Genomic DNA, 27,933 nt, shown 5'->3' with positions numbered 1-27,933 from the left:
AACTTTCCAAATGCAGCACTGAAAAAGCACAAGTCTTTCCACCTGCAGCCCTCTGCTGCCACAATAACTGTTATTGGTTGCAACTGATTCAAACTGTCTTTTTGGTTATAGTTAGGGAAATAATTAAATCTGTCATTAACCCTTTTTTGGGGCAGTTGTCTTAAAAGGGGGCTCTCCTCTCAGGTCAGCCTTGTGGTGTTTTAAGATGTCTGCTTGTTTTTACCTGTCACCTGCTGGGATCATAACACAGATTCCTTCCTAAACAAAATACTTGTTTGAAATGGAGACCAGTTAGTAATTCAAGGTTAATTTCCAACATAAAATCAAGTCTTGCTTATTATCAATCCTGAACTGACAAGCTTTCAGACAAGAGGTCAAAGCTGAGGGATGTGTCTCCAAGGAAGATGAATCAAGGTCTTTGTCCTTTCAGTGACTTTACACCATGGTCAGGCAACCCATGCATCAGACTGAGCAGGAAGAATTTGAGTCTGGTTGTGGAAAATACAAGGAAAGAAGTTGTTAGAAAACTGACAGCACCAGAAGAAATAAAACAAATAGCTGTTGAGAGTAAGCGGGCTGGGGTGCTGCTCCTTCCCAGCACTTAATTGCAGCAGCTAACTTTTGGACATTCTTCATTATATGCTCCATGAGAAGAAGAATTTCCCCTCACTGTAGCTCTAATCCTCCTAGGATCCAGGAGGGCTTGGCCAGTGGCACCAGGGCTCCCTCAGGGAGCACCAACGACCGCCTGGATGAGGCCACAGCAGAGCTGGACAGCAAGACTTGTATGCCGTTCCCTAAGAAAATTCCTGTCCCCAAACCACTGGGGAAGGGCTGTTTTATACAAGCAGGCGGGGATCCGCTCCGTCCCTCGCCGGCGCTGGCCGCCTCGGGCCGTGAGGGCGGGCAGGCAGCGCCTCAGGGCGGGGCCGCTTCCCTCAGCGGGCGGCAGAGCCCGCTCCCGCCGGGCCGGGCTGAGGGGGCCGCTCCTTCAGCTCGGGAACGGGCTCTCCGGCCGGGCCGGGCTGACGGAGCACACGGGAGCGGGCTCTCCGGCCGGGCCGGGCTGATGGAGCACACGGGAGCGGGCTCTCCGGCCGGGCCGGGCTGATGCAGCACACGGGAGCGGGCTCTCCGGCCGGGCCGGGCTCACGGGGCCGTTTCCCGCCCCCGCCTGCGCCGTGAGCTCGGCGGCAGCGCCCTCAGGCGGCCGCTCCCGGCGGGCTGGGGTTCCTCGGGGATTCCCTCCGGAGCATCCCGGGGCTCCCCACAGCTCCCCGGGAGCCCGCACTGCTGGAGCCTGTTCCATCCACACGAAAGTATTAACCAATTCACTGCCCACAGCTTCCTATACCCCACTGACTATTTGGTCTTTTCTCCCAGTCTTTGCCTTTGACATTAAACACGAAGTTCGTGGTTGACTATTTGCATTTCAGCTTTACAGTATCATAGAAGGCACTTTGGTCTTCTGATATAAATCAGAAATGAACTTCTAATGGAGGCATGAGAGAAACTGTAACCTCCACCAAGTGAGAGCACCGGCAGCATCCATTTACATAAAGGACAAAGTTTTGGTGAACTCCACCTTTTGGGGCACAGGAAGGTAAAGAAAAATAAGAAAAAGACAAACACAGACACAGTACACAGTTATTTTATTGAAATACTTGAAAAGGCCAGCAATGGAAAAATAGGTTTGTCATGAGGAATTTAATGTTTGGTTTACTTGATCGTTAAAAAAGCTGTGTCTATAGGTAATTCTAGCCCATTACAGAATGCACTGTGATCCATGCAACTAATATACTACAGTAGAATAGGCACTGTGTACTATTGCAGTTTTCTCTTATACACAGCTTTCAACGAGTATGACTGACAGATGTGAGAAATTAAACTGCAACACTTTCCAAATTATAACTGTTTATAACATAAGAAATTTGCTTGTCTGATTGATGAGGGTTATAAAACACAACATTGTGAAAAATGAAAAACACAGGTTACACACAGTGTATGAAGTTGATCTGGCAGTTTTCAAAGTTCACTTTTTTCCTCTTAAAAGAGACCAGACTCTAAATATGTTACTGGTCATGTAAAATACAAAGACATAGGCCAGGACAGCAAAGGTGACTCTTTCCTGAAATACATGATTAGAGGGGCAAATTTGTTCATCAGTTAAAAATATGAACAAAAATCACAAATTCTGCCTGCTATAGCTTATAGTCCAAAAAGATGAAGTCACTTCAGATGAATGTGAAATAAATAAGCAATCCTTGAGGAAGTATGATCCTTGAGTTGAGTCTACTCTACTGAAAATGAATTTCACCTATACACCAGAATGTCACCATGGTGAACATCTAAGAACAGTATTTTGAATAGGTTTTTGGGAAGCAATGTCTTACTTGCTTTAGTATGTACAGGTTATTTACAAAGAATTCCCTTTTGGCCTTACAAGTTAAGCCATTTTAGCTGGCTGTTAAGATGCAATTCCTTTTTTCCACACATTACGCAATACTGTAGTTGGAGCTATAATTTAAAATAATCTTAATCATGAATTACAAATATTAATAAAGTAACTCTGCAAATATAAATATTTCTAGCAGAATTTAAAGCATTCAGAATGTACATAAAAGTGGTTTTTTATTTATTTATTTGGTAGGGCCAGATGTGCTTCTTCTCAGATCATCGCTGCTTTAGTAGTGCTTTGTACATGGCAAAACCCAAAACTGCAAACACAGTAGCACCAAAACTTGCTCGGAGCCAGAACGTTGAGCTCTTGAGGTCCGCTTGTGTCACATGCCTGAAATTTAACACACAGACAAAACCAGGTTAATTCCACGGCAGCAACTCCAGCCAGCTTGTGCTAAACTACTCTGCTTTTGGAAATTCATCACTACACTTGTCACAGGCAAACAGCTCACAAATTCAGCCTTACGAGCACTTTACAGTCACTTTGCTTTTCTTAAAGCCCAGGATTTGATCTGCAGCCCTGACCACATCCGATCTCCCTGAAGGCAGAGCACCACACGGCTGAGGAGAAATGCAGGAGCAGATCATGGCTCATGGATGTGGGGAGGGCAGGGTGCCTCCTTTGAGAGAACCAGCAAGCATTCAGGAAAGGAAAATAAAAATAGCTACAAATAATTAGTAACTCATAGTGAGAACAACTCTGTCCAGCAAAATCTTTTTTTCTTTCTTTCTTTTCTAAATGTTGAATTTAATATTTCTGCTTTTCCATTAAAAACTTCCCAGTCCTGTTGAATATCTACTTATTCTACCCCCCCAAAAAAGTTTACTGACAAGTAGCAAGTAATATTTTTCCAAAAGCTAGAATCAAACCATTTTAAAATCCCTTTCTTCCCAGTAGTCAAAAGAACAGCAACAGAAACAGTCATCCAACACCAAGCTGAAAGCTAAGAGAGAGTGTGAGTGAAACAAGCAGTGACGATGGCACCAACAGAAAAAGACAGTATGGAGTGACTGTATGACAAAAATCCACACCTCACATGACAGTGGAGACAGGCAATGACCCAACTCTCCCAAATATTGCAAGAAGTCTGTGAACATGCTCAGTTAGGCAAGACTGGCCACCCTTAACAGCAGTCTGAAGTATGACAGCTTACCAGAAAGCAGGAGCTACCATTTAAAACAAGTTATCATAAATGCCATAAATCAAAGCACGGGAAGTTCCTAAACAATAGTAAAGTTGATTTTTTTGTTTGTTTGCTTTAGAGATAGAACTTTGAACAGAACTTCACTAGCCTACATGTTTTAGCCTGTGTTAATCACCATGGGTTACTCACTGAAGCTGCAGGAGGGTTAAGTAAAGGAGCACAGAGATCCTAAGCACACACAGGAATTCATAGAGTGAGAGCTGCAGAGCTGTAGCTCACAAATTGCTTAACAGAGCAGGAATTCTACTTGCTATCAAAACACACAAAACCAGTTTTGGATATGCTTTAGTAGACTTCTGCAGGAGCCATAACAGCCAGGTAGTTAATCAAGAGTTCTGCCACACCACATGCTGAAGAACAGGCTCTTTGATGCACACACAGCTGCTCTTTAGTTTAAAAATCCTGATCTTATTTAAGAATGTCTTGCTGGGTTATAGAACAGACCAAATCCAAGAATTCCTGCAAGCATTAGTTTTTCTACAGCTAGTTTTGACAAAGTCTCTGCAAACTGGATGTCAAATGGCTTGCTGAGGGCAAGGAAGGGAAAAGGCAATGGCAAGGTCACCTGGGTTTGGCTGTTGTTACCTGTCTTCAAGCAAACGTGGACCAAGAGATGACTCCATGAAGATGGAATCTTCTACAGAGTGGACGGCGTGCACCTGCTGCATAATCCTGCTCTCCTCGTCTGCTAACAGCATGGCCCCCACCTCAGCTAGGTAGGCTCTTAACCTTTTCACACACATGCACAGTGCAGTTCATTGCATGGCTCATCAACAGCAACCCTCTCAAATCAAAAAGCCCAGAGAATTTCTGAGTTATAGCCACCTAGCCCCTGATTCTTATGCAGTTGTTAAAAACTTAGTGCTTGGGAAAAACCAGAAACAAATCAAGTTTGTGCTTTTAATAAGCTAAGTAAAATGTGTGATTTCATGTAGCTAAATGCCATTGCTTTAAGGACAAAGAAACCTGGTTTTGACACTGGATTTCTCTTCCCACTCCATCTCCACAACCTCAACTTCCATGTGTCCCACAGGACACTGCAATACCCCTGCACCATATACACATCAGCCGTAAAACTGATGAGATCCCACTTCTGTAGAGAACTCAAAGACTGTATTTCATCACTCCAAGTGGTAGCTTGGGATAATTTCTTAGTAAAAGGCTGTGAAAACATTTTCTTCAGATCTGTAAATGATAAAACTAATCTGTGTATGTAAAATGAATCACCTGTAGGTAAGGTGATTTTACTAGATTACATGACAAGCTCTGTTGGGTAGTACACAGTGCCTATTCTACTGTTGGATGAGTATTTGTCTAATTAAAAAGTCTCCAGTTTAATTTGGTTAATTCAAATGCCCAACTATTTGTACAATTTAAAACGCCATCCTTTAAATATGCAAATCAATGTTTAAATTGCAAATTAGTGCTTTTGCACTGCCTCACAAAGCATTATCTCTCACATCTAGATTTTCTGATTCCTATCTATAATTTGCCTTGTTTTGCACATGTCCATATTTAATAGCATGCAAGAAACTTGCTGAGCACGCTTCATTCTTCTAGAAACAATTATTATGTTCTCAGCCATGATAAAATCCTCTTGTAATGTCTAAAGGGAGACTAAATTGGCTTTGATCCCTTTTCTAAGCCTAACAATAGCAGATTCTTTCATTTAAATAAGGAACTAATTTGAGACAGGGACTCGTCTTAAAACCTCAAGGAAATCTACTCTGGATGTCTCAGCCTGAAAATCCAAAGTTCAAAATGCTTACTGAAATTCAGAACATTATGGAAGTCTAACTGCTTTACAACTTTATAAACATCCAATTTTTCTTCTTTCAGTGCTCTCTATGCTGTCATAAAATCCATTTTTACAACTTTAATCTCTAATATTGTTTAGCTGCTATTGAAGGAACAAAGTCTGAGATAATAAAAAAGGATCAATATTTGTTTCTAGTGCAGGTTCTTTGACATGAAGATGGCTACAATGCATAAAACCTTTTTTCAGTACACACTGAAAAATTCTACCTTTTCAAGAAATAACGTTCAAACTTAACTTCAGTCTAGTTGTGCTTATGAAACTAATTTTCACCAGTGGTGGAAATTATCACTGCCTTGTTAGTATGAGAGTAACCCTGAATTAGAAAAAATATTCTCTCCAAGAGTAAAACATCTAAATAGATGTGCACTTATACACACAGATAGCAGTAGTCAGGACTCCATTAATGAAGCTGTATTTGAAATTCTTGCTTATTAATAAGAATGATGTTTCAAACTTTCCAAACAGGCTGCTGTGTGCACTTAATAATACAATTAGTTCCACAAATATACGAAAGTCTAGAAATTTTGCCTTTGGCAGAAAATTCAGATTTTAGTGCACATTTTGGAAAGAAAAAGGCATATTTTTATTCAACCTACCCTTAACAGTGAATCAAGCACCTTGCCACTTGTTGACTGAGATCTTTGAACAGGTTTTTTTTTTACAAGAGACTTTAACAACTCACAAGAAGTTTGTCACATGCACTTGCTAAGAAGTTAACTGAGCATGCCTGCCATGGGTACACACAGAAAACTGCTGAGTTACACCTTGATGCTGACACTTTTCCCAAGGTCAGCAGCAGAACAATTCCCAGGTCTGGGAAGATTTATCCTTAAATACAGAAGTCTGAAAACATTCCTGTAGTAACTTCCAAAGCATTTTAGAAGCACAGTGCTGAGGCCAACAGGCTGCTCACATGGCAACTCACAGCAGAACTCAAAGCAAGTTCATGCAGCAGCCTGCTCTGACAAAGGTTTCAGCATTAAATATAAGCAAGTGAATTCCAAAAGCATCACATAACCTGCACGAGCTGCTGCAGCTTCCCTTCAGGCACATATTTTCCTAGGATGCAAACTAAGTCCAGCAGTTAGAATTTTCCCCCATGCATTAGTCATCTAAAATGTGAAAAGCTCCAAACGCATCTTATTAGCCACAAAACTGAAAAATGGATGTAGAATGCCAATTCATTACACTCTGTTTAGAAAGAAATCAGGGGACACAGCTTTGCAAATTTCTATGCAGTCTGGGGCATCAAACAGCTTAGAGAAGGAGGAAAATAAATTAGCAAATTTCTAATGCCCTAATGTAATTTTGGGGATGTCATTTAGCAATGTCCTAATTTGGGGGACACCTAAGTGTAGAGACAGATTTCTGCAATTAGATTTAATGGCAATATGCAAGTTTTGAAAAAAAACCCCGTGTACACTGCACATAGCCAAAGGTAAGTCCTGGGTTATACTCTTAAAACTTTACCATTATTACAGGAAAACACAATAATAATTTACTGTCTTAACTTTAATTTCACAGAAAGAAGGTTGTCACAGAAACCAAAACCTTACTAATAATTCCTGAAACAACCAGGCTCCATATGGAAGTAGAATTTCACTTCAATTCCACAGTGTTTTAAAAACTTTTAAAGAAAAACATCCTCTCAGAAGTCTCCTTGATGAACAACACAATTCTCATGCATTAGGATCATCTTATTTTGAAATGAACTTAGCTGACAGAAAAATGCCACTACTGTACAAGCAAAAGGCAACATGGATGATTTGAAACCAAGGGAAAAAAAAAAGCCAAAAGTCTGAGCTCATCATTAAAGAAAGGGTTAGAATGACTGCTTTTGGTAAAACAATGTAGTAAAAAGAGATTAGGTGCCAGCCAGCCAAATTCAAGTGAAGGAAAGAACAAATTAAAACTATAAAAATACTACAGGATATTAGCAAGTCTCATACATGCGTGTCCAGTGCTTTGAATGCTGTGCCTCCTTCCTCAAAGAACCAATAAATTGTCACCCTGGGCAGTTCAAACCAACACAGCAATCTCCAGGCTGAACCTGCCTTTCTGACAGCCTGCAAGCCTCAGGGGAATTCCTGAAATTTGTCCACAGAGAGAAACTGAGCGGGGCATGAGCAGGTTCCTCAGTTGCACAGAGGCAATGTTCTTCCTTTAATTACTAAGGTGGGAATATTCAAATGTGATTTTTTGTTGTGCCTTGGTAACAGTGTTTAGGGGTTACTTAGCAACCAATGGCACAGGAAGGGGTCCCGTGTGAAAAATTTCATTTACCTGAAAAGCTTCCACAGCCTAAGGGACTAGGAGGGGATCAGGAGAATAAAGTACTCACAAGAAACCTCCTTCCCCCATCAGTTATCTAACTTCTGCCCAACTAGCTGACCTAATGGTAAGCACTTGTGAAGGCAAAATAAGAAAAGTTATAGAAACTAACTGAATCAGAAAGTCCTTCTTGATCCAAATGCTTTCTCTAATGACACATCATTGGATGTATGTTTTTTATAAGACAAGAAATCCATCTCTTCCCTCCTATGCCTACAGCTGGGAGCTATTTCCTCTTGTTTACAGGTGTCCCAGCTCTACCATAAGTGCAGTTATGCAGCAGTTCATGTGCTGAATGGTAAATAACCTGCAGCAAGGTGTTTGGTTAGGGAGCTGTTGAGATGAAGTGAGTGTGCTGACTGGAACAAACCCTAGGGACTGAAACAAAAGGGGATTCTAGCTAATAATTCTTCAGGAGGGAAGTGTCTATGAGAAATTTCCCTCATCTTGAATTCAGACTTTTTAGGCAGTAGTGGATTCCTATGTTTGTTACAGACTCCTTAGAGATAAGGTATGGAATGACAGCATCCCAAACCTCAATAAAAGATTTCAGTACCCTGAGACCCTGACAGCACTTCAGAGTAATAAAGTTCAATGTCTAATGCAGGACTCAAAAAATCCCATACAACAGAGAAACAAATCACAACAGCAAATGGAGCAACCAGTTCCAAAAAATGAAGATGTGTTAGAGGTGATTTCAGCCTCAATAATGAATAGCTGGGATTTTCTAGCAGTGACTGTTCACTGAAGTTTTAGAGTGACAATACGCAAAGAGATTGCTGTTTCAAGGTATTTCTGTCTATGGGATGACTGCTGTAGAAGAGATGCAGCATGAAGAACCTCACTCATTCAGTCTTTTCCTAAGCAAATGAGTTTTTCACCCTTCCTTCAATTCTCACTCTGTGGTTAACGCTTTTATCTTGGATTACAGTGGTATTTGACAAGGAAAGTGCTCAATCCTGTAGGTGGGTGTATCAGCAGACCTCCTACATGTGTGTCTTTTGCATTAAAAGGAGGCAGACACTCTTAGATGGAGCAGCTACATCTGAAACCTGTAACAAGTAGTAACATCCATGGACCATCAGCATGTCAGGATACCTCAACCATGGCCTTCAAATAAACACCTTTACCATCTAAGCCTCCAAGAAGGCCATGCAGGATGGAACCATTGCACTGCAACAGATGTTTGGTTTGAACTCCCAGTTGCTGGGGTGTGATGACAAGTGCTGAGGTGTTAGTAAATCCTGCGTGTCAAAAACTGCCTGCAGGACAAGCTATAGCACTGCTTCCAATGCTGAAAACCCATTATCTCTCTTTACCAATTGTTTTTCCAAAAGTATCTGGAAATGCAAATGTTTAAGCATTTACCACTTCTTACATGTTGCATTTCATTCAGAGAGGAACTGGATGTTTAAAGATCTGGATTATTTTTTAAGACAAAAGGCCCACTCTTTGTGTAAACCAAGCATAACACACACACACACAGAAATTCTATGAGCTCCCAAATATCAAATTAGCAATTATAAACGTGTAATATGTTACATGATGCTGCTGTAAGTGAAGCTGTGCCTTTATGAAAATATCTGTGTAACTGGGATTTAAAAGGCACTACCTCTAATCAATACTAAACAAACCTGTAATGCCTCAAGTGAGAAACAATACACAGATTTGCAGACACTACTTAATGACTATTAGCAGTTCCCTAAAAACACAGTCCTAATTCCTGCACAGTATTTCTGCAATCACAAAGAGCCTGAATCAACCACCAAATTGGTAATGTTTCACAAAAATGTCTAAACTAAGCTCAAAAGAACCTCCAAGTTAAACCCAGTTTGATAATTCTATGACAATTATGAAAGTATTGGCCTATTTAGTGGATATGGAGTGAAAAATCTGCAGTATATAAGGTTACCAATTGGTATTCCAAAGACACCCTTTATTTTAAAAGCACACCTGGTACCTAGTAAATAAAGTTAAGGACCTGTTAAGAACTGCAGTGAAGAGTTTGTTCTTTACAGATTGCAGCAAGTCTGAGTTGAGGAAGTTCTGACAGATGCAAAATGTACACCTGTTGCAGGCGCACATACAGCGTAACCGGGCATGGCTGCGAAAACACACAGAAGGACAGGAGTTGAAATCTTGCTCATCAAATCAGTGCACATTAGGACTGTGCCACAACCAAGAGAGATTTAGGAATCAAAGGTACATTTGAATGAGTAAGGAGAGGAGGAAAAAAAATACACTGGGGAAGAAAGGGTACAACTACAGCTGTGCAGAATTTAAAGGTTAGAGGTTCTATGTCTTGGACATTTTGGCATCACCACCATATACAGGTCTTAACAGCAAAGCACAAACATGAATGAAAATGTTTGATGAATTTACACAAGCTCCCATAAATGGGAAGCATTTAAGGCTTCTGAGTATGTCTGCACAGCAATAGATAACACCCCTTTTTCAAAGGAAAGGAAGCCCCATTTTCTACCACTTTGAATGCACTCTTTACAGGGTGAGCGTTGCCTCTATTTTCCCCACCCTACCAAACACACATGCTTGAAAACTAAGGGAGAAGCAGGAATATTGATATGACAGACATTTGGTCAGTGCTACACTTTAGTGGTTTCCCAGTATTCCAGTGCTACAAAAGGAACACAAGAGGAAAAAAAAAAACCCAAAAGCAAAACTAAAGCTTTACAGATGTAATTCAGTAAATTCAGTTTCAAATAATTAAAATACCCTATTATTTTGGGTGAAAGTGACATTAGTTCTATTTATTTTAAAGCAAATGTCAGCTGTCATACTAGACTCCATCTGCTGTAATATTTATAAAGTTCATCACCATATTAAAAGCTGCACCCACCAAAAAAAAAAAGAGATGCAAAGTGAGTTTAGCAACAGTGAGATGTGTAGTGAAGGAGAATCTGAGCTTAAGCATCTTGTACCTGAAGACCAAAGATGTTTACAGAAAAAGTCTATTAAAATTATAATATTTATTAGATGAATGAACTGAAGCACATAGTAATAAACACCCTGAAAACAAAAAGTACTTTAAGCAGTGCACTGGGGGAACTGTTGTGCACTAAGGTGCCATTGCTTGTAATCAGCTGTCAAGTTGACCTACAACAAGGATTACAGTAGAACTCACTCTCAAAAATACCAAGATATTAATATATACTTATGAACTTACATACTTTTTGTATCCCCAATATGGAACAAACAGAAGCCTGTTTGTTGGAATAAACTGGATGAACTAGGGTATTCTTCAAAAACACCTTAGCAACAATACCTGAGTCTGATTTCTGTGTTGGATATATGCCAAGTTCCTAAATTTGAAATAGTTTAAAGATTCCACTCAGGCCATTGATGTCTCTCTGTTGCTAAAGCTCGGTGAGGCAGTTCCATCCTGTGCTAACGATGGCATGCAGTGAGTGGTGCTGTGTGACCATGCACATGAAGACAGAGCAGCTCCAGTACTTACGGATACATTGCCATAGTTGTCAGTTTTACAAAGATATCCTTACTCGGCACATCAGCAGTATTACAAGTAAAGGCTTGGGGTGGAGGCATTTTGTGTTTTTTGCAGAATTCAGCAGGAGAAATACTATATTCCTGTCTAACTTCATGCAAGTCGGACTTGGCAGCTACCACTAAACATGGTATTCTGCTGTCCATGAAGTGCTGCTGCAAATTCAAAGAAAAAGAAGTGAAAGAAACAGTGTATGACACATTCAACCTGGAACAGGCTGTATTGACTGGTTGCAGCAGCATTAAGATACATTTGTGCCATTGAAGTCAGGCATTTCTAGAAGCAGAGTATTTTACATAGAAAAGTAGATGTTTGCTTTGTATGAGTAACAGAAGTGCACCACTGCTAAGGCATCCTGATATGGAACCAGCACTTCAAAATAAAATGTCTTTTAAGCACTAGAACCAGTGTAAGGTAACTGATACTGAACATTTAGTCAATGAGAAGAAATATAAATGTAGAGGTTTGTAAATATAAACTCTACAAACCTTAAAAATCCTGGCACAGTACTCAAAGGATTTAGGATTACTGACATCATATACCAGGCAGACAGCATCACATATGGTCTCAGCATCAGTTAAAAAGTCTGAGTCACTGACATCGTGTAGCTGGAAAAAAAGATGGTTGCAGAGGGAGGAAAGCTTGTCATTATGCAGTTAAAGGAATTTTGTAACTTGTCTCGTAATTTTTATGGCTTATTTTTATGTATCCTTCAACTAATGGACTGACAATAGGCAGAATCAATGAAAAAGAACAGTAGGAATTTACCATGCAGCCAGCATATGTGAGCTGTTAACATCACATCTGCAGGCAATCACCACTTCAACATAAAAAGTGATATTTACTTTAAAACAAAGGATTAGACATCTACAGAAATGGGCATTCATCCTACAGAGGAAAACCACAGAGCAGGACAGGTCTCAGAAAACAAAAAAAGAGATCACATTATCATAAAGGAGAACTACTAGAATGGAACAAGCCTTAAAGAACTGATTTCTCCCACTGAATACTAATTTTAGCCATTCCAGATCTCTGTGTGACAGATGCTTCTTACTGAACAGGTAGACTAACTTCTGATCATTTATCACATGTTATAATTTGATACACTGCAGTGTAACCATAAATGGACTAGGTTTTGTACAACTCAGGTCAAGGTTTCAAAAATAACAGGTCTGACCAGCTTCAGCTAAATTATCAACAAAAAGACCCAGATGTTATTTGGGACAGAAAATAACTGGGAGGAATCCACATTAAGAAGAGAGAATTAAAGCTAGTTTGTTGTATAAGGCTCTGAAAACTTCACAGAATTTTAACATTAACCAGTCTTACGCAAACAAGAATGAAGCAGCCTTACCAGCAAGTATTTTTCCTGTCCATATACATAGACTGTATTAATGGCATAGTAAGATTTGTGTTCTGCACGTATTTGCCTCTGTCTCTGAAAAGGCAGAATTTCATGTTAGACCACAGCAACTTTTCCCTTTAAGTTAGATTTGAACAGCTGGTTTACTCCATTTATTAATGAATTACAATTATAGTTCTCTTTGGGGTTTTTTGCAAGGAAATGCATAGCTATAATCTATGATGTACAAGTCATTATGGCATGTGATAGCCACTGCCAAAATAGAACAAAACCAAAAAAACCCAAACTCCTCCTTAGTAATTCTGTATTTCCTTGAAGAACTCTGCAAACTGAGTAAAAACCATTAAAGCTCTAAGATCAATCACTTCTGCTGTCTAATCTTAACTCAAGAGCATATATAGGTGAATACAGGCAATATGTTTCTTACTATTAGATTTCTTCCAAGAAGAGCTTGAAGAACTCCACTTTTCCCACAGCCTTTCATTCCAACAACATTGCATCGGAAGACATTTCGCTGAGTCTGCTTTTTCTGGAGGTCTATCTTTTTATCTCTTGTCACTTTTGGAAAAACACAAATATTTTTCACAGGATATAAATGCATGTGAAAACATGAAAATGCACACAAAACAATCCCTCAAAAATATTAAATCAAAGGTTTCATTTGATCAGAAAGTAAAAGAGAGTAAATGAAAATAGATGAACCATTAAACAATTTACTCTCTAGTATATTTCTAAATTTAAACTCCTGTGTTGTATCAAATTTTTATTACCTGTAATTGCTGATGCTTGAGATTCTTGTTCTGCAAGTATGGAGTACCCTAAATAACCCAGGTACTCCAGGCAACGCTGCACATCCAGGTATGTGGTTAGTCTGGCAGAGGGGACAAAAAGAACTTTCAATTGTCACCATCTGGGTACCAATTCTGTATAGTACTGAAACCATCCTTATCTCCCATCTCCAGATTGAAATGATAGAAACATTCCTGGCACTATGCAGTACTGAAGGACAAAAGTCTCTGAGAGTAAATGATGATAACTTCACCAGTCTTACTGGTCACCAGAACTCTACAAAGGCAGCACTTGCTGAGGCCTATCAACCCACACTGTATTTTCTTATCTCCCCAAATAACATTTTTCTCATTTTCTGTATTTTAAATTAGGAAAAAAACCACCCTCATTATTGAGCACTATTTTTCAAACTATCTCTAAGAGGTAGAAGAGCAGCAGTAACATTCCAACAGGGATCACAGGGATTTCCACATTTTGAAATTCCACTTCTTCATTGTTAGCAGTAAATACTGGCCAAATCCTGAAGAGGTTATAACAACAATCTGAAGATCAGGCCACTGGATGGCTACAAAAACTTGACTGCTTGGATCAATTTTCAACTATAAAACTTCTACTCTTTCCAATAGTTTTTAAGAGGAATCTACAAACACATGATCATACCCAAAGTTCTCATCTACTACAATGTCCTGTATCACACTTACGTCCACTGTGAGAGAAACCCTTGGTATGTGATCCATCCTCTTTCATTTGTACAAACTGTGTTGTTCACATCAGGTCCCCATGGCATGTAAGGGAAGACTTTGAACAAGTCTTTCAATTCATCAGGAGATAAAGCACAATCTCTATCCTGAAACAAAATATGGGATCAGACATAATTTAATTTGTGTCCATTCTAAACTGGTATTTTCTTGCTGTACACTTGCAAGATTCAAGAAATCAAGTTTATTTATTTTTAATCATTGTTCTTTCCTTGTTTTTTAATAAGATTAAATGTATGAGCTACTAATTCGTGTCTATTCTAAACTGGTATTTTCTTGCTGTACACTTGCAAGATTCAAGAAATCAAGTTTATTTATTTTCAATCATTGTTATTTCCTTGTTTTTTTAATAAGATTAAATGTATGAGCTATGTAAAAACAATTTGGTACTACAGCTATAACTGCCAACTCTCCTTGTAGACCATCATAAGCTGCAGGTTAGCTCTGACTCCGTAGGTTAAGATAAAGGCAGTTTCTGAATAAAATAACATCATGATAAAAACATTTTTGTTAGCAAAACTCCTGACAAACCAAGGCTTGTAAGTATAAAGACACACACATACACCCAAATTAAATGCTTACCAAATCATGTTTATCAAAAATACTTTGAAGAAACAAGTATGCATGATGATTTAGTTCTGTTGTGCAGTCAGGGGGAATTTTTAGGCTGTTCATTGAAAACAAAAATAAGAAGCATTAATTGTTTATGAAATACAGAATGTTAAAACTCAAAATACATACTTTATGAATTAAAACATTTAGTATCTGACTTGGCACTTAACTTGAATAATTTATCTTCACACAGATCAAAGCACATACTTTTTATTAGGAATTCTGAAATGATGAGTGAGTGCCTTTATATGATATATGGCTCTACAGTAATCACATTTTTGTTGGTTTGCTTTGTTTTTGTACTTCAGGGTTTTTTAACAAAAAAGATGCAATTACAATTTTTAATAGAAGCCACAGAATTGGTCAATCTCTTTTTAATATGGGGACTTTCAATAGGTCTCAAATGCTACAAAAATATTGACAAGTCTTTTAGAATTTAATGCCACATACAATAAGAGGGTTTTTTAACAAAAAAGATGCAATTACAATTTTTAATAGAAGCCACAGAATTGGTCAATCTCTTTTTAATATGGGGACTTTCAATAGGTCTCAAATGCTACAAAAATATTGACAAGTCTTTTAGAATTTAATGCCACATATAATCAACTGCTCAAATTTATGTTCCAGTTTTATATTAAGAATCTCTTCTGCCACCTTTCTTATGAAGAAAGAGAAGAGAACATGACTTGGCACAGGGGAGTTCTTCCTTCGTGTTCAGCCACAAGAAGGTTTTGGCTAGGTGGTCATTAAGCTCAAATGCTACAAAAATATTGACAAGTCTTTTAGAATTTAATGCCACATACAATAAGCAACTGCTCAAATTTATGTTCCAGTTTTATATTAAGAATCTCTTCTGCCACCTTTCTTATGAAGAAAGAGAATATGATTTGGTACAAGGGAGCTCTTCCTTCAAGTTCAGCCACAATGTTTTGGCTGGGTGGTCATTATGTAAGGGAGGTACCTGACATAACAATGTGCTAAATAAACACTGCAACAACCCTCTCCTCCTGCCAGAGCAGGAGCAGCACAGCCCACACTCAAGCTCAGAGGCCAGGAGTGGTACATACGGGGGGAACAGGTACTCTGGTGTAAGCTCCAAGTCGTCGTCGTAGCCAAAGCGACGCAAAACAGTCCAAGTTGTCTCGTGCCTTCCTCGCTGAATGAAAAGTGTGTGTAGAAAAAGAAAACCTAAAAATCAAAAACGGTGAAACCTTAAGGCCCTGAAGTGCTCTACCTGCTACAAGTGTTTTCAATAGAATCAGTATCAGATATGGAAACAAAAAAAGTCCAAAGTACACATTAGGATTTTAAAGCTCCTGAGTGATAGTACAGCGTTTTCTACACAGACTGAACATTCAGAAACCATGACACGTGTAAAAGTGCTCTCCAAGGAACTGTTTCCTTCAACCAATCCCCTTGGTTTTCTGCTGTTGTTTGCTTTTTCCAGTACCAGCCTTTTAGAGCTGTATGAAAATAAACCCAATATTTCCAATAGTTTAAACCAGAAAGCTCTAGCCTGGAGGCGCCTGGAGGGGGGTTAATGGAAGACTGCTTTTAGTTTTCTTATATCAAAATAACTGGATAGGATTTTTGTTTGGCACTTCCCAGGGCTTAAAGAACACCAAGATATCACTGTTTAGCAAGCTCAGCTCTTGCAGTCTGAAAATCAAGCCAGAGATCATATTCCAAAAGACCACCTTTTTCACGTAAGAGTGATTATTAACTGTATAATCTTTTAAGAGTTAATTAAGACTCACCTTTTAATGTCAATCCATTATCTGCAACGCCATCACTTAGGTTTTTCCTGACTACATTCTTTACGTCTTCCAAAGCTTGAGGTGCCAGTGGTGTATTAAAACAAATTCTCTAACACAAAACCCAAAAACAGCACGTTAGGTCCACTGGCTACTGAGCTGGACAAACAGCATGTCCTGGATGAAATACAGCCTTAAACATTCTGATAAGCTGGTTAAGGACAATCCAATCTCTTAGTGGAAATAAAGGTGTAAAAACTGCATTTTATTTTTAAGTATATTCATAGATTTTTTTTTTAATTTTGGTCTTGAACTCAAACTTGAACAATGGTTAGAAATAAAAATAATTTCATTTCTGTTTTTACAAATCTATTCTTCTATGCTGCACTTGAGACCTAGTATTTAGGCCTGATTCCTTTACACTTCATGCTTCTATTATTTATTCAAAACCAATCATTTGCTTTCTAGAATTATATAGCACATATATAGCACTATATAGCACCTTTAAGCATGGTGGAAAGATAAGCAAGAGAGGTACCTGAAAGAAGTTGAGCTCTGCATCATTGAGAGTACCATCATTATCTTGATCAGAAATTCTAAAAATGCGAGTCAGTGCTTTAATACAGGCAGGTTTCATCTAAGGAATAAAAGGAAGTTCAGTATCTTTCTAGGCTCAAATATAAAAAGATTATACTGAACAACACCAGGCAGCTCAATCACATGGAAACACACACTAGTCTTCATTTATGGTTTCAGAACTGAGACATTCATACATTCATTCACATGTACACAAAAGTAAAAAGCAAGAGGAAATAAAAAACTGATTTAGCAAATTTGTATCCATAAATTTAAAACAATTATTTCACATTAAATGCTTTTCTATTCAATTATTAGAAGAATCTCAAGCTCTTCATAAGCTGAAGGTGGCACTACCGTTATTAAGAAAAATAAAACTCAGTTCTCTAAATTCAGTCTTATTGCTATAGAAAACTTTGAGAAAAAAACTAAATATTTTTTTCCCCCAAAACATTTTTTGGTGGGGAAAAAAAAATCGCCTTAAAATCCCAGTGCTTTGCAAAACTAAATAGGTCTAGAACTACAGCCAGCTCACTTCAAACATCAAATACTGAAAACCTTCACAGGGCTCATTCATCTACCAGGCAAAGCATCGAGCATATGGACTATCTCTAGGACAAAAGAACTGCTAGGATACCTTCCAAGTGAAGGAAAACAGACACTGGCAATTCTCTCCCAACAACTACCGTGATGATGGACTCTTCTCTTCACAGAGGTCACACAGATTGCATAGACATTGGTTTTGGAAAACCAAAAAGATTTCAGCACAACAATTTTATCACAACATTACTAACTCATATAGATGATTCTGATGGAAGAAATCAAAACAGGGTTATTCTCTGATTCTCTACTTAACAAAGTATTTACAGCTGAAGCAACTTTCCTACTTCCCAATACTAAATGGATACAATTAGAGATTCTCTTTGTATTTGCCCAGAAAAATTATTTAAAAAATATTCCTTCAGAATACCCTCAGCTAACCACCTGATATCTAAAAACCAGACTCATCACTTGTTTCTTATCCCTTTTGCCAAAGTTTCCCAAGATTCTCAGAAAAAAAATTCTCTTAGATCAGGCCAAGTCCAGAATGTTTTCCCTGAAATAAATGGAGTTCCTGTGAAATGTACATCAAAAGGAGAACTGAACTGAAGACATAATTTGGGTCACATTACATTTGGCTCAAAGCCATTAGCAAAGCTTCTCGCTTTACCCAGCAGTTCACACAGGCAACAAAAAACTGTCCTCGCTGCTTTGAAGGAAGAGGAAAGGCAGGTCAGGTTCATAGATCACAAAGCAGCCCTGGTGGCTCTGGGATGCAATGCGTGACATTTAGGGGTGGGGTGCTGGTAACAGAACACACTGAGACACAAAATCCACGGAAAAGGAAAGAACAGGAAAGTGATTCACTCCCCCCAAATTATTTGCTCTGAGAATCTATGGATAAATACCTCTTTCTCCTCTGGGCAATAAAGAGGACCTGTAGGATGTAGAACAGCTTTCTGTGCATAATAAAATAGCTCAGATATATTCTTCAAGTTTTTGGCTGAACACTGAAAGAGAAATCCTCACATTGATGAGCTAGTTTCTTGACTATTTGGCAATTTCTTCTGAAATTTAAGTAAGCATCAAACTTTTAAAGATTTCACCCCATCCTGTTGGTACAGGGCTGGTTTGGAAAAAAGACATTCAGCCCTTGTACCTGTTCAATAATTAACAAATGAGGTTTCATTACAATCTGCTCTCATACCAAGAACAGAAATCAAAAAGCGGTATCTACTTGGGGAAAAAAAAAAAGGAGACATATCCACACATATTAAATCAATTTTGAATACTTTGCAGACATTCATACCAAGAACAGAAATCAAAAAGCAGTATCTACTTGGGGAAAAAAAAAAAAAGGAGACATATCCACATATAATAAATCAATTTTGAATACTTTGCAGACAGCTGCTGTCTGGCTTAATATTAAATAGAAAACCCTTGTTGAAGGGAAGTGTGTGAGATGGCTCTAAATATTAGAATTTGACAGTAACATTTGATTATACAATAGTGTAATCTTCCCTAAAGAAAGAGAACATATAAACTTACTATTATAATCACTCATGTTTGAAATGTTTAGTTTAAAAAAAAACCAAAAAACAAAAAACCCAGAATCCCTCTTTCTACTATAAAGCTGCCATACATGCTTGGCAAGAATGTATTCTCTGTTACTTGCTTTAACTTCAGAAAGTCTTGCATACCTCTACACATGTTTCTATCTCTGTATATTGATTCATAATGGGAAGGATAGTTTCCATACTGCTGTACTCCACTAGGTCAGACTTGTTTCCAACTAATATAAGAGGCAGCCTAAAAACAAAAGAATATTAAGAACTTTACAGACAGATGGATAAAAATATGTATCTTAATTTAGCATTTTGTATCCCACCAGAAACCACTGTGGTATTTTCATGATGTAATTAATTGCCATTGGAGGCAATGGGCAAAACTAAATGGCAGCAGTTGAAATAACATGTTTTGATATACACTTAGACAGAAATGTACTTCTTGTTGAATCTACAAAACCCACACATTTACATACAATGGTAACTAATCACACTGTTATTACCCAAACCAGCATCAGCAGAAAAGCTACACAGACCGTAGAGCCACAGGCAGTTATACCATAGCAAATATAAACACACCTGGTAAAAGCTGCCCATGAAATTCAAAATAAATAACATTGCTGGCACATGTAACAGACCTACATACTTCAAATCTCTTGTTGCTTGGACTTCTTATATAAACTTTAAGTTTAGTATTTGATTTTCTTAAACAATTAACATCCTCAACACTGTTCATTGACACCCATCGATGTGCAGCCTAATTCACACTTCTCATCTTTACTTAAGCACCTGCTATCTTTGTCTGTCCTTTCATTGATGAGAGGAATCCATCGACTCGTTACCTAAAGTGGGATTAAAAACAGACATGAAAAATACATATTCAAATTCAGTATGACTGAACTGTGCACAAGTTTCACTACAACTGCTACTGCTTCTTTCCCAAAAAGGCACATACTGACCCATAAAGGAGGAAACAAAAATTGGAGCTGATTAATGAGCAACTTTCTCAGATAAGTGAAATTACTAAAAAATCGTATGTGGAAATGGAGCAGAAGCAAACCCTCATCTGTTCATTCTCTTAACAACTGATCTCAAACTCCATCTCAGGCATTTCAAATGTCTAATCCAGATTTCAGCTTGACATCAATTAACAGTGCACAAGTTACATCTCAATAATGGGATAAAATGTGTTACTATACCTTATCAATAGAATTCTTGTTGTTAACAGCATAGACTATACAAATCACATTTGCCTGAAATGAAGAGAAAGGAAAGGCATGGAATTCCACTGCTCAGAAACCCCTGAGCAACACAGACAATTAAAGACCATACATAACAACACCAGAGTAAACTCACTATAGAGCTCTGTTCCTGGCTTGTTTAAGCTACTTGGAGCCTGACCAACAAGATTAAAACAAAGAACTTATATGGTGAGAAGTGCCAAAAAGCCTGTCTTGCAGTGTGACAGTCACAGCTTGTGCCTGCAGAGACCTGTGCCACCAGGAAATCCAAACTGAAGAGTCATAATGTGCAGCCTCCACTGAAGCACCAAACTAAATGCCAGAAATGGAACACAACACCATGACAGACTGTGCGGAAGATGTGCAAAGGTGCTCAGAAAGAACTGAAAATAGGAATCAGAAGGGATGACAAAGTCACCAAGAAGCCTGTGCTATTCATAAATGCAATAGCACCATGTGACAGAAAGAAGCAAAATGGCTCTTTTCAGGATAGAATTATTTATACAAAAATGGCTTGCTGATTAAAGGATATTTAGGTTCTGTCCTTTCACTTGGAAGGACAAAGCTTAAGCTCAATTCACCAACACAGCACCAGTACCTACGTTTTTTAAGATTTCTTAAATAGAGATAACTTTCCTATAGCACAAGTCACAAAACAAAACAGACAATGCCAAGCAAGAAAGGTTTTTTTCTTCAATTCAAACTGAAGCCCATCTAATGCAGAGAACTTCGAAGGAAAAGACTTTTTCCTAAACTAGTTTTTAGCAAACACTAAAATACACTTACCTGTGATATTTCATGATAAAGCTGCTCATCACTTTGCTCTGCTTCTGCATTTGATAGAAGAAGAATACTTTAGAATATGACATATGTTGATTTTATTAAAGTGATGATTTTTATAGTGATACCAAGCTTCTGTTAACTGAATCTATGAAAAATCCACCAATAGAAAGAAAAACTCACTCCACATAAATTTAAGATCAAGTCCAACAACAAAAATTATTTCTGGTCCCAGACCTGTCTGACTGTGACAGGGGCTGGTGAGACAGACAAACAATTCCACACCAAATCAGTCAGGTACTGAGCAGTCCCTACCTGAATAATCCACTATGTGGGTTGGCACTCTTTCAGGAGTGACATCAGCTGGAATGGTGATTTCTTCAGCTCGGGGTGGAACCTGGGATTGAAAGGAACACCAAGAAAGAGCCTTTCAAGATAATCCAGATGGTGAAAAAGTCACACACTATAATACAGCTGCCATTTGGTCAGCTTTGAGCAATGCATATTAGTTGTTCAAGTTGTTTAGGTATTCGAGTACTTTTGGTTTTCATTTGTTTGGTTTTCACTTTTTAAAAGTACTGACAGTCACTGCTACCTTCTCATCTTTCACCTGTCTAGTTACTGCATATGGAACTTCCTGCATGCACTGCAGAAAAGCAATGCTGTTAAAGGTACACTCCATGAATACTTCTAGAAAACTTAAGCCCACTCTATCCAACACCTGAACAAGCATGACAGACAAAATACAAGTCTCAATTTTCACACAATTGTAACCTGACAATGTCCTTGCTTCTGACAGTGCTAAACATTAAATCCAGAAAATCCTGCAAAGCAAAACATGATGCTAAAAATAGCTCATTTTGAAAAATGCTGTAAACTCTGATAGCCCTTTTTTCCAAAGAACACTAATCCATATTCAGAAACAATCAACTTAAACCTAATTTTAATGAAAATCTCCTACACATCTATTTATTGCCTTTCACCTGTTTACACTGAACTCTCATGATACTTTACTTCTAGTAAAACAAGGGAAAAATAAAAGTCAATCACCAAAAGAATGTCTCTTCAGGCTCTGCTCAGATCTTCCTCAAGAATGATTACTGGTAACACCCTGTACATGAAACACTATTTCCAAGCCTGAAGTGCCTGTTAGACCCCATAATGTTGCTCTGCTCTGCCTGACTGGCCTGAGGAACTGGGCAGGTCTCTTTCAGCAGCTTTTACAGGATGCAGTATTTTTACAAAAGTTTTTTCTATCATTTCAGAGAGATTTTGTGTTATACATAAATTATGTTTTTCTCTACGTGCAAATTCAGATAAATATTCTAGGTTATACTGCAGGAAGAAGTGAGAAGTGAACAGAAGACTACAACTCACTAAACACAATAAGAAACAACTTGCCAAAAGAACTGGATCTCCTTTTAACTGCAAGGTTAGGAACTAAATTCATTTGTGTTAATAAAATTCAGTTATGTTTACAATCCAATCTTGACTCCTGAATGTGGTAACCTACTGATTTGCATTAAACTCCAAGCAGAGTAGATTCAAAGAGCAGCACATGATGTCTATTTTAAGACCTGTGATCAGAAGAAATAAACATTCATGTTTATATGTAAAAAGCTGAACTATTTGCAGCAGCTGTGGTTCTTTTTATGGTACAAAGAAAACTATGTGCTGCTTTCTCAAAGGAATAATATGCAGAAGTAGCTTTTTCTGCACTTTTTACTCCAAGAGTCAGTAAAACATTCTTCAAAGACAGAAGTAAAGGCAATGTCTTGCTTAGTTACAAAACATGGCTAAATTATAAAATGTGACTTTAATTCCTCATTCTCTATCATTTTGCAATCTAATTGCCCTTTAAATGCAACACCCCCCCCACAAAAATAATTGCTGGTCCTGTCTCTTTCAGCACCTTCCCATTTATGTGTCTCTAATATTGAAATATGCTGACAGTTTGGACCAATTACAGCTCCTTAAAAAACCTACCACTCATCACATATAAAACAATTAGTTTAATTAACAGTGTGAAAAATAAGAAAGGAACTTAGATAAAACTTAAATTTCTCATCTTCATGCAGAGATAGATTTAAACATTGCTCTTCCTGAAGTCATCTTTGCCATTTTAAACTTTATTTTGTTTTTAGACATTACTTTAGAGCAGAGTCTATTATCTTAGTATATGACAGGATAGAAATAAACTTGGAAAACAAATAAAAGTGCTCTACCTCTTCTGGGAATTCCTCGCTGACAAGAGACATAATTAGTGATGTCTTCCCAACTCTGGCTGCAAAAGCATTAAGAACAGATATTAGATAATTTATTTTGTTACACTTAACAGCTGCACCCCATCTTAATATGGGAAGATTTTAAAAATATTTTCCAATTCACTACATTAAAAGCTTTAAAGCTATTGTTTAATGATATTAAATATGGACAACAGCAATTTTCTCATAATTCTTTTATTGCAAACACTTGGGTTCCATCTTTCACTTCTGTATTTCCTCCAGAAGGGAAGTGAATTCTGCTCTGCCTTACACAGAAGAATTGCCAGGTTTTAACCTTAACACAGAACATTTAAAGAAATAATTAAAATTAACTAGAAACACTCTAATGCAACTTCAGAAATAAAACAAAGAATGCACACAGAAAATCATGCAGAAATTAACTGTTTTTATAGAAATCTTGAGATGATGATTGCACTTTAAACCTAAAATCCCAAGGATGAGAGCTGGACAAGAGGACATGAACCAAGTCTGCAGTACTTTGGCTACTTTGAAAGTGCAAGAGCTTGATCCCTTTGATACAAATGAGCTGTCCCCCACTAAAAGTGAAACATACCCCAAACCACCGACCCTAAAGTCACAGTTTTCTTAATCCAAGATGAGCATCTCAGCTTCAGTACCCAACACCATTCAATCAAATAAATGACTTTGTTTACCTGCAACGTTCAGACTTCTGATACCACAACTCAGTTGCTGGTTTTGACAAGCTCTAATGTGACCACTTAAAACCAAGAACTGGTAACTTCTCTCAGGGTTCCACTCTCTCCAAACCCCCTCATCTGTGAATTTTCTGGTCCTCTGGCAGCCTTGTAGGACTATTACTGCTTTATTTGGTTTTGAGACATTTCTTAAAAACCAACATGTTCACATTCAAATATCCTCTGGGAGCTCTCAATTGAAGCACACCTCAATTTCACCCTGGGGGTACCAGCAGCTCTGGCAGCAGGAATGTGTTACCAGCCAAGGCACTGCTCAGCAGCAGACAGAGCCTGTGTCACTGCTCCTACTGAAACCAACGGAAAATGTCACCAGGGGACGAAGGTTCAGCTGGTATCACTGCACTTACACTTCTCTGTGGCACTCTACAGAACTCTGAACATGGAAGATGAACAGGTATGATTGTACCACTGGCTGATTTTGTGCAGGAATTGGTGTTACTGAACTGATCATCCAGTCAGAGTACACTCAACTTATCTAGGTCTATTTCTGGCACAATAACATCTTCTGACATCCAGAAATAAATCCTTCTCTTTAACTTAGCATGACGAAGAGTTGTAAGAGAATTCTAAAAAGTGAAGAAAAGCTGTTCTGAGGAGGAAGATTTCTGTCTTCCTTACAGAGAACAGCTGTAAGCTTTGCCCCTGTGGTGCTCCCTGCAGAGCAGCAGGTTGCAGGTTTCCCAACAGCAATGCAGTTGTGTTTCCATCAAAGGTACCAAATGAGCTAAAATCCTAACTTACAGCTGCCAGGCATCCTCCTGCATCAACTCCATTTTAATTTTCATCCTGACAGAACTGAAAGAGCTTCAGAAACTCCTATTTCCACAGGGGAAAAAAGATGAGTACTTTCCTTATAGGTGAGTAAAGTTACTAATTAGTGAAAGTAGTGATGTGTGTTTTGCACCTGACCAAGACAGTTCTGACTTCAAACAGTGGCAGAACTGGTTTTGCAGATATAGAAACCCACTTCTTGTGTCTGAAAATAGAAGATTAAGCATTGCTGGTGAGTAAATGTTCAGTATTTAGAAGCTCTTGATACACTTTCTAGTGCCCTTGGGTTTCATGAAAATCCATAGGTTCTAGTAGAGATTTAGGTTATTTTGTTCAAATCTAGGTCATCCCTCTGTCTTTCCCAATATGTTCATAGTCTTAGAAATAACAGCCTAAACAGTATCAGCTGACTGGGATGAAGAAAAGCAGCACAGCACCTTATCAAAATTCGTCTTTTTCCTCATATATAAGTCTTTTACATCATGCTAAACATACTGAACACATTCTGAAAACTACTGCCTATTAAAAATGGATGTTTGCACCCTGCATACGAGGACTAAACTTAAACCTAAACTGTGGACCACTGGGGATGAAAAAGGCTGAGCTTTGGAACAGCCTTACAATAAAGAGATCTTGGCATGTTTCAGATTCTGAACCTGATGGTCTGCTGTTGCCATCTAAAAAGTTTTATATGGTCTGGACTAACTTGTGGTTCCAGACTAATAAATATACATGAGACACACACAAAGCAGGACTGGCACTGTAACTGACAAGTTTTACCAATTTGTAAAACAAATTTCTCCCTCCTCCTCACTAAAAGAAGTGTAACAAAGAGAAATGTAACATAGTGTTGTTACACTCAAAGAGAAGTGTAACACAGAGATGCCCACGATCTCTGATGTGTGCCCTGGACTACACATTGTGCATTGTATCTTTAACTTTCCTGTTTGGGCACACTGTGAACCTTGCTGCCAAAACAAGGTACCTGTTACACCTGCGCTGAAACCACTGCACCCAGCCAGCCCAAAACACAGCCTTGGCAAAGACAAGGAGCTAAATCAGGCATGTGCTAAAGAGGAATTAAACTGTGTGTTAAAGGCACAATTCCCAAACACAGTCATGCAAAACTAACCAAATACAATCTTAATGAGTTTGCTCTTTCTGCACAGTGACAGCTCCCTCAAGATTCCTCTCTGGAAGAGTCACAGAGAGCCTTTCCATGCAGTACAGACAGAGCCAACCTGCACTATAAAACACCATAAACTGCACTATAAATATATATGGGGCATTCAATCCTCAGGAAAGCTTTGTTAGCAGCACCACATTCTTAGTATAACTAGGTAATTTTACTAATAACCCTTGGTAATTACTCTGTATTCTTTCCCCTCGGGGAACTTAAGCTCTCTTTGCAAACCAACAGAAGGTATAAACCTCCTCTTTGCTGTTTATACCGATGAGAAGCTGAGCCTCTGCAAGCCTTGTCCATTATTTGTGTACCTAAGCGTGAACTTCAGGACACAATTTTAGGAACACGTGAAAAAATTCAGACCCACAGTAGCTCCGGCATGCACCTTCCTGTGTGCTGTTTATCCAAGGTCACACAGAAAGTTAAAAGTAAAAAAAGGGATCTGTGGCCCTGTCCTGGGCACAAACCCACAGCACCCGGGAGCACATCAGGCCACTGACATCCAAAGTCAGTAAATGGGAAACGGGAAAGTGTGATTTGCACACGGGGAAAAAAAGAAAAAAATAATAGAAATTAAGAAATAAAAGAAAAAGAAACCCAAAAGTTTAAACCGGCCGTGGCCAAACGCCGGGCAAGGATTTCATGCCGGTGTCATCGCCAGGGTCGTGCAAGCCGCACGGCTCCACCGAGCGCCGGCCGTGCCGCTGCCCGCAGCAGGGCGCCGAGGGGCTCCGAGCGGTCACGGCGAGCCCGCCCGACCCCTGCCCGCCCCGAGGGGCCGGCGCTGCCCGGGGCTCCCGCCCGGGCCGGGCTGAGCCCCGCAGCACCGGGGCGATGTGACAGCCGGCGGCCCCCACCCTTCCCCGGCCCTCCTGCCTCGGCACTCACGTTCTCCCACCAGCAGGATCCGCACGTCCTTCTTCATGGCCGCGCTCGCTGCCCCCGGCCCGGGGCCGCTCACATCGGGCGGGGCGGCCGCGAGGGACCTGCCGCGAGCGGCGGCTGCGCGGGGCGGCGGCTGCGCCTGAGGGCGCGGGCGGGAGGCGGCGGCTCTGAGGGACAGCCGGGGCTCTCCGGGATCACAGAATCAGTGAGGGTGCAAAACACCGCCGAGAGCCTCCCGGCCAACCCCTGAGCCAACACCACCGCGCCAACCACACCGCGGCACCGAGACCAAGTCCCGGGTTCCCCTAAACGCCCCTAGGGAGGGTGACTGCAACCCGGGCAGCCGGCCCATGTTTAATCACCTACTCAGGAAACTCTCCCCAGTGTTCAAACAGTGACACAGGGGTTCCCACCTCACTGTGTGTTGTTGCTGTGATCCAAACCACAATAAATTGCTGCCCCTGGGTGCAACTCGTGTGTGGGAAATGAGGGACGGGCAGCGACTCCACGCTGGAGCTGCAATGTTTCTCCAGGTGAACCAGCAAAGGACACCTCAATACTAGGCGGCGGCTCTGAGGGACAGCCGGGGCTCTCCGGGATCACAGAATCAGTGAGGGTGCAAAACACCGCCGAGAGCCTCCCGGCCAACCCCTGAGCCAACACCACCGCGCCAACCACACCGCGGCACCGAGACCAAGTCCCGGGTTCCCCTACACGCCCCTAGGGAGGGTGACTGCAACCCGGGCAGCCGGCCCATGTTTAATCACCTACTCA

At 39.5% G+C, this 27,933-nt stretch overlaps 1 protein-coding gene across 4 annotated transcripts; it reads right to left on the bottom strand.

The window, feature by feature from the left end:
- Positions 1–1,635: 1,635 nt before the first annotated feature.
- RHOT1 (ras homolog family member T1) lies at positions 1,636–27,268 on the bottom strand. Of its 4 annotated transcripts, none has more exons than XM_039716006.1 (21): positions 27,163–27,268; positions 23,542–23,600; positions 21,632–21,713; positions 21,323–21,366; positions 20,495–20,548; positions 19,942–20,137; positions 19,431–19,539; positions 18,639–18,740; positions 17,153–17,251; positions 16,618–16,726; positions 15,928–16,048; positions 14,831–14,915; positions 14,192–14,337; positions 13,472–13,572; positions 13,129–13,259; positions 12,693–12,776; positions 11,827–11,946; positions 11,291–11,493; positions 9,797–9,919; positions 4,251–4,394; positions 1,636–2,791 (listed from the first exon to the last, which is right to left on the bottom strand). In XM_039716006.1, exons 7-21 carry the CDS (start codon positions 19,485–19,487, stop codon positions 2,674–2,676), a joined length of 1,743 nt encoding a protein of 580 aa, XP_039571940.1. In that variant the 5' UTR covers positions 19,488–19,539; positions 19,942–20,137; positions 20,495–20,548; positions 21,323–21,366; positions 21,632–21,713; positions 23,542–23,600; positions 27,163–27,268; the 3' UTR covers positions 1,636–2,673. The 4 variants fall into 4 exon arrangements, with proteins under 4 accessions (XP_039571940.1, XP_039571937.1, XP_039571939.1 ...); XM_039716003.1 differs by having other exon boundaries at positions 20,085–20,137; positions 27,163–27,262; XM_039716004.1 differs by lacking the exon at positions 4,251–4,394 and having other exon boundaries at positions 2,266–2,791; positions 20,085–20,137; positions 27,163–27,262.
- Positions 27,269–27,933: the final 665 nt, after the last annotated feature.

This window comes from Passer montanus, unplaced genomic scaffold, assembly GCF_014805655.1.
Source record: "Passer montanus isolate IOZ18808 unplaced genomic scaffold, ASM1480565v1 scaffold35, whole genome shotgun sequence".
NCBI lineage: Eukaryota > Metazoa > Chordata > Aves > Passeriformes > Passeridae > Passer > Passer montanus.
The sequence above is the reverse complement of the archived record's forward strand: the minus strand, read 5'-3'. Positions and strand labels throughout refer to the sequence as shown.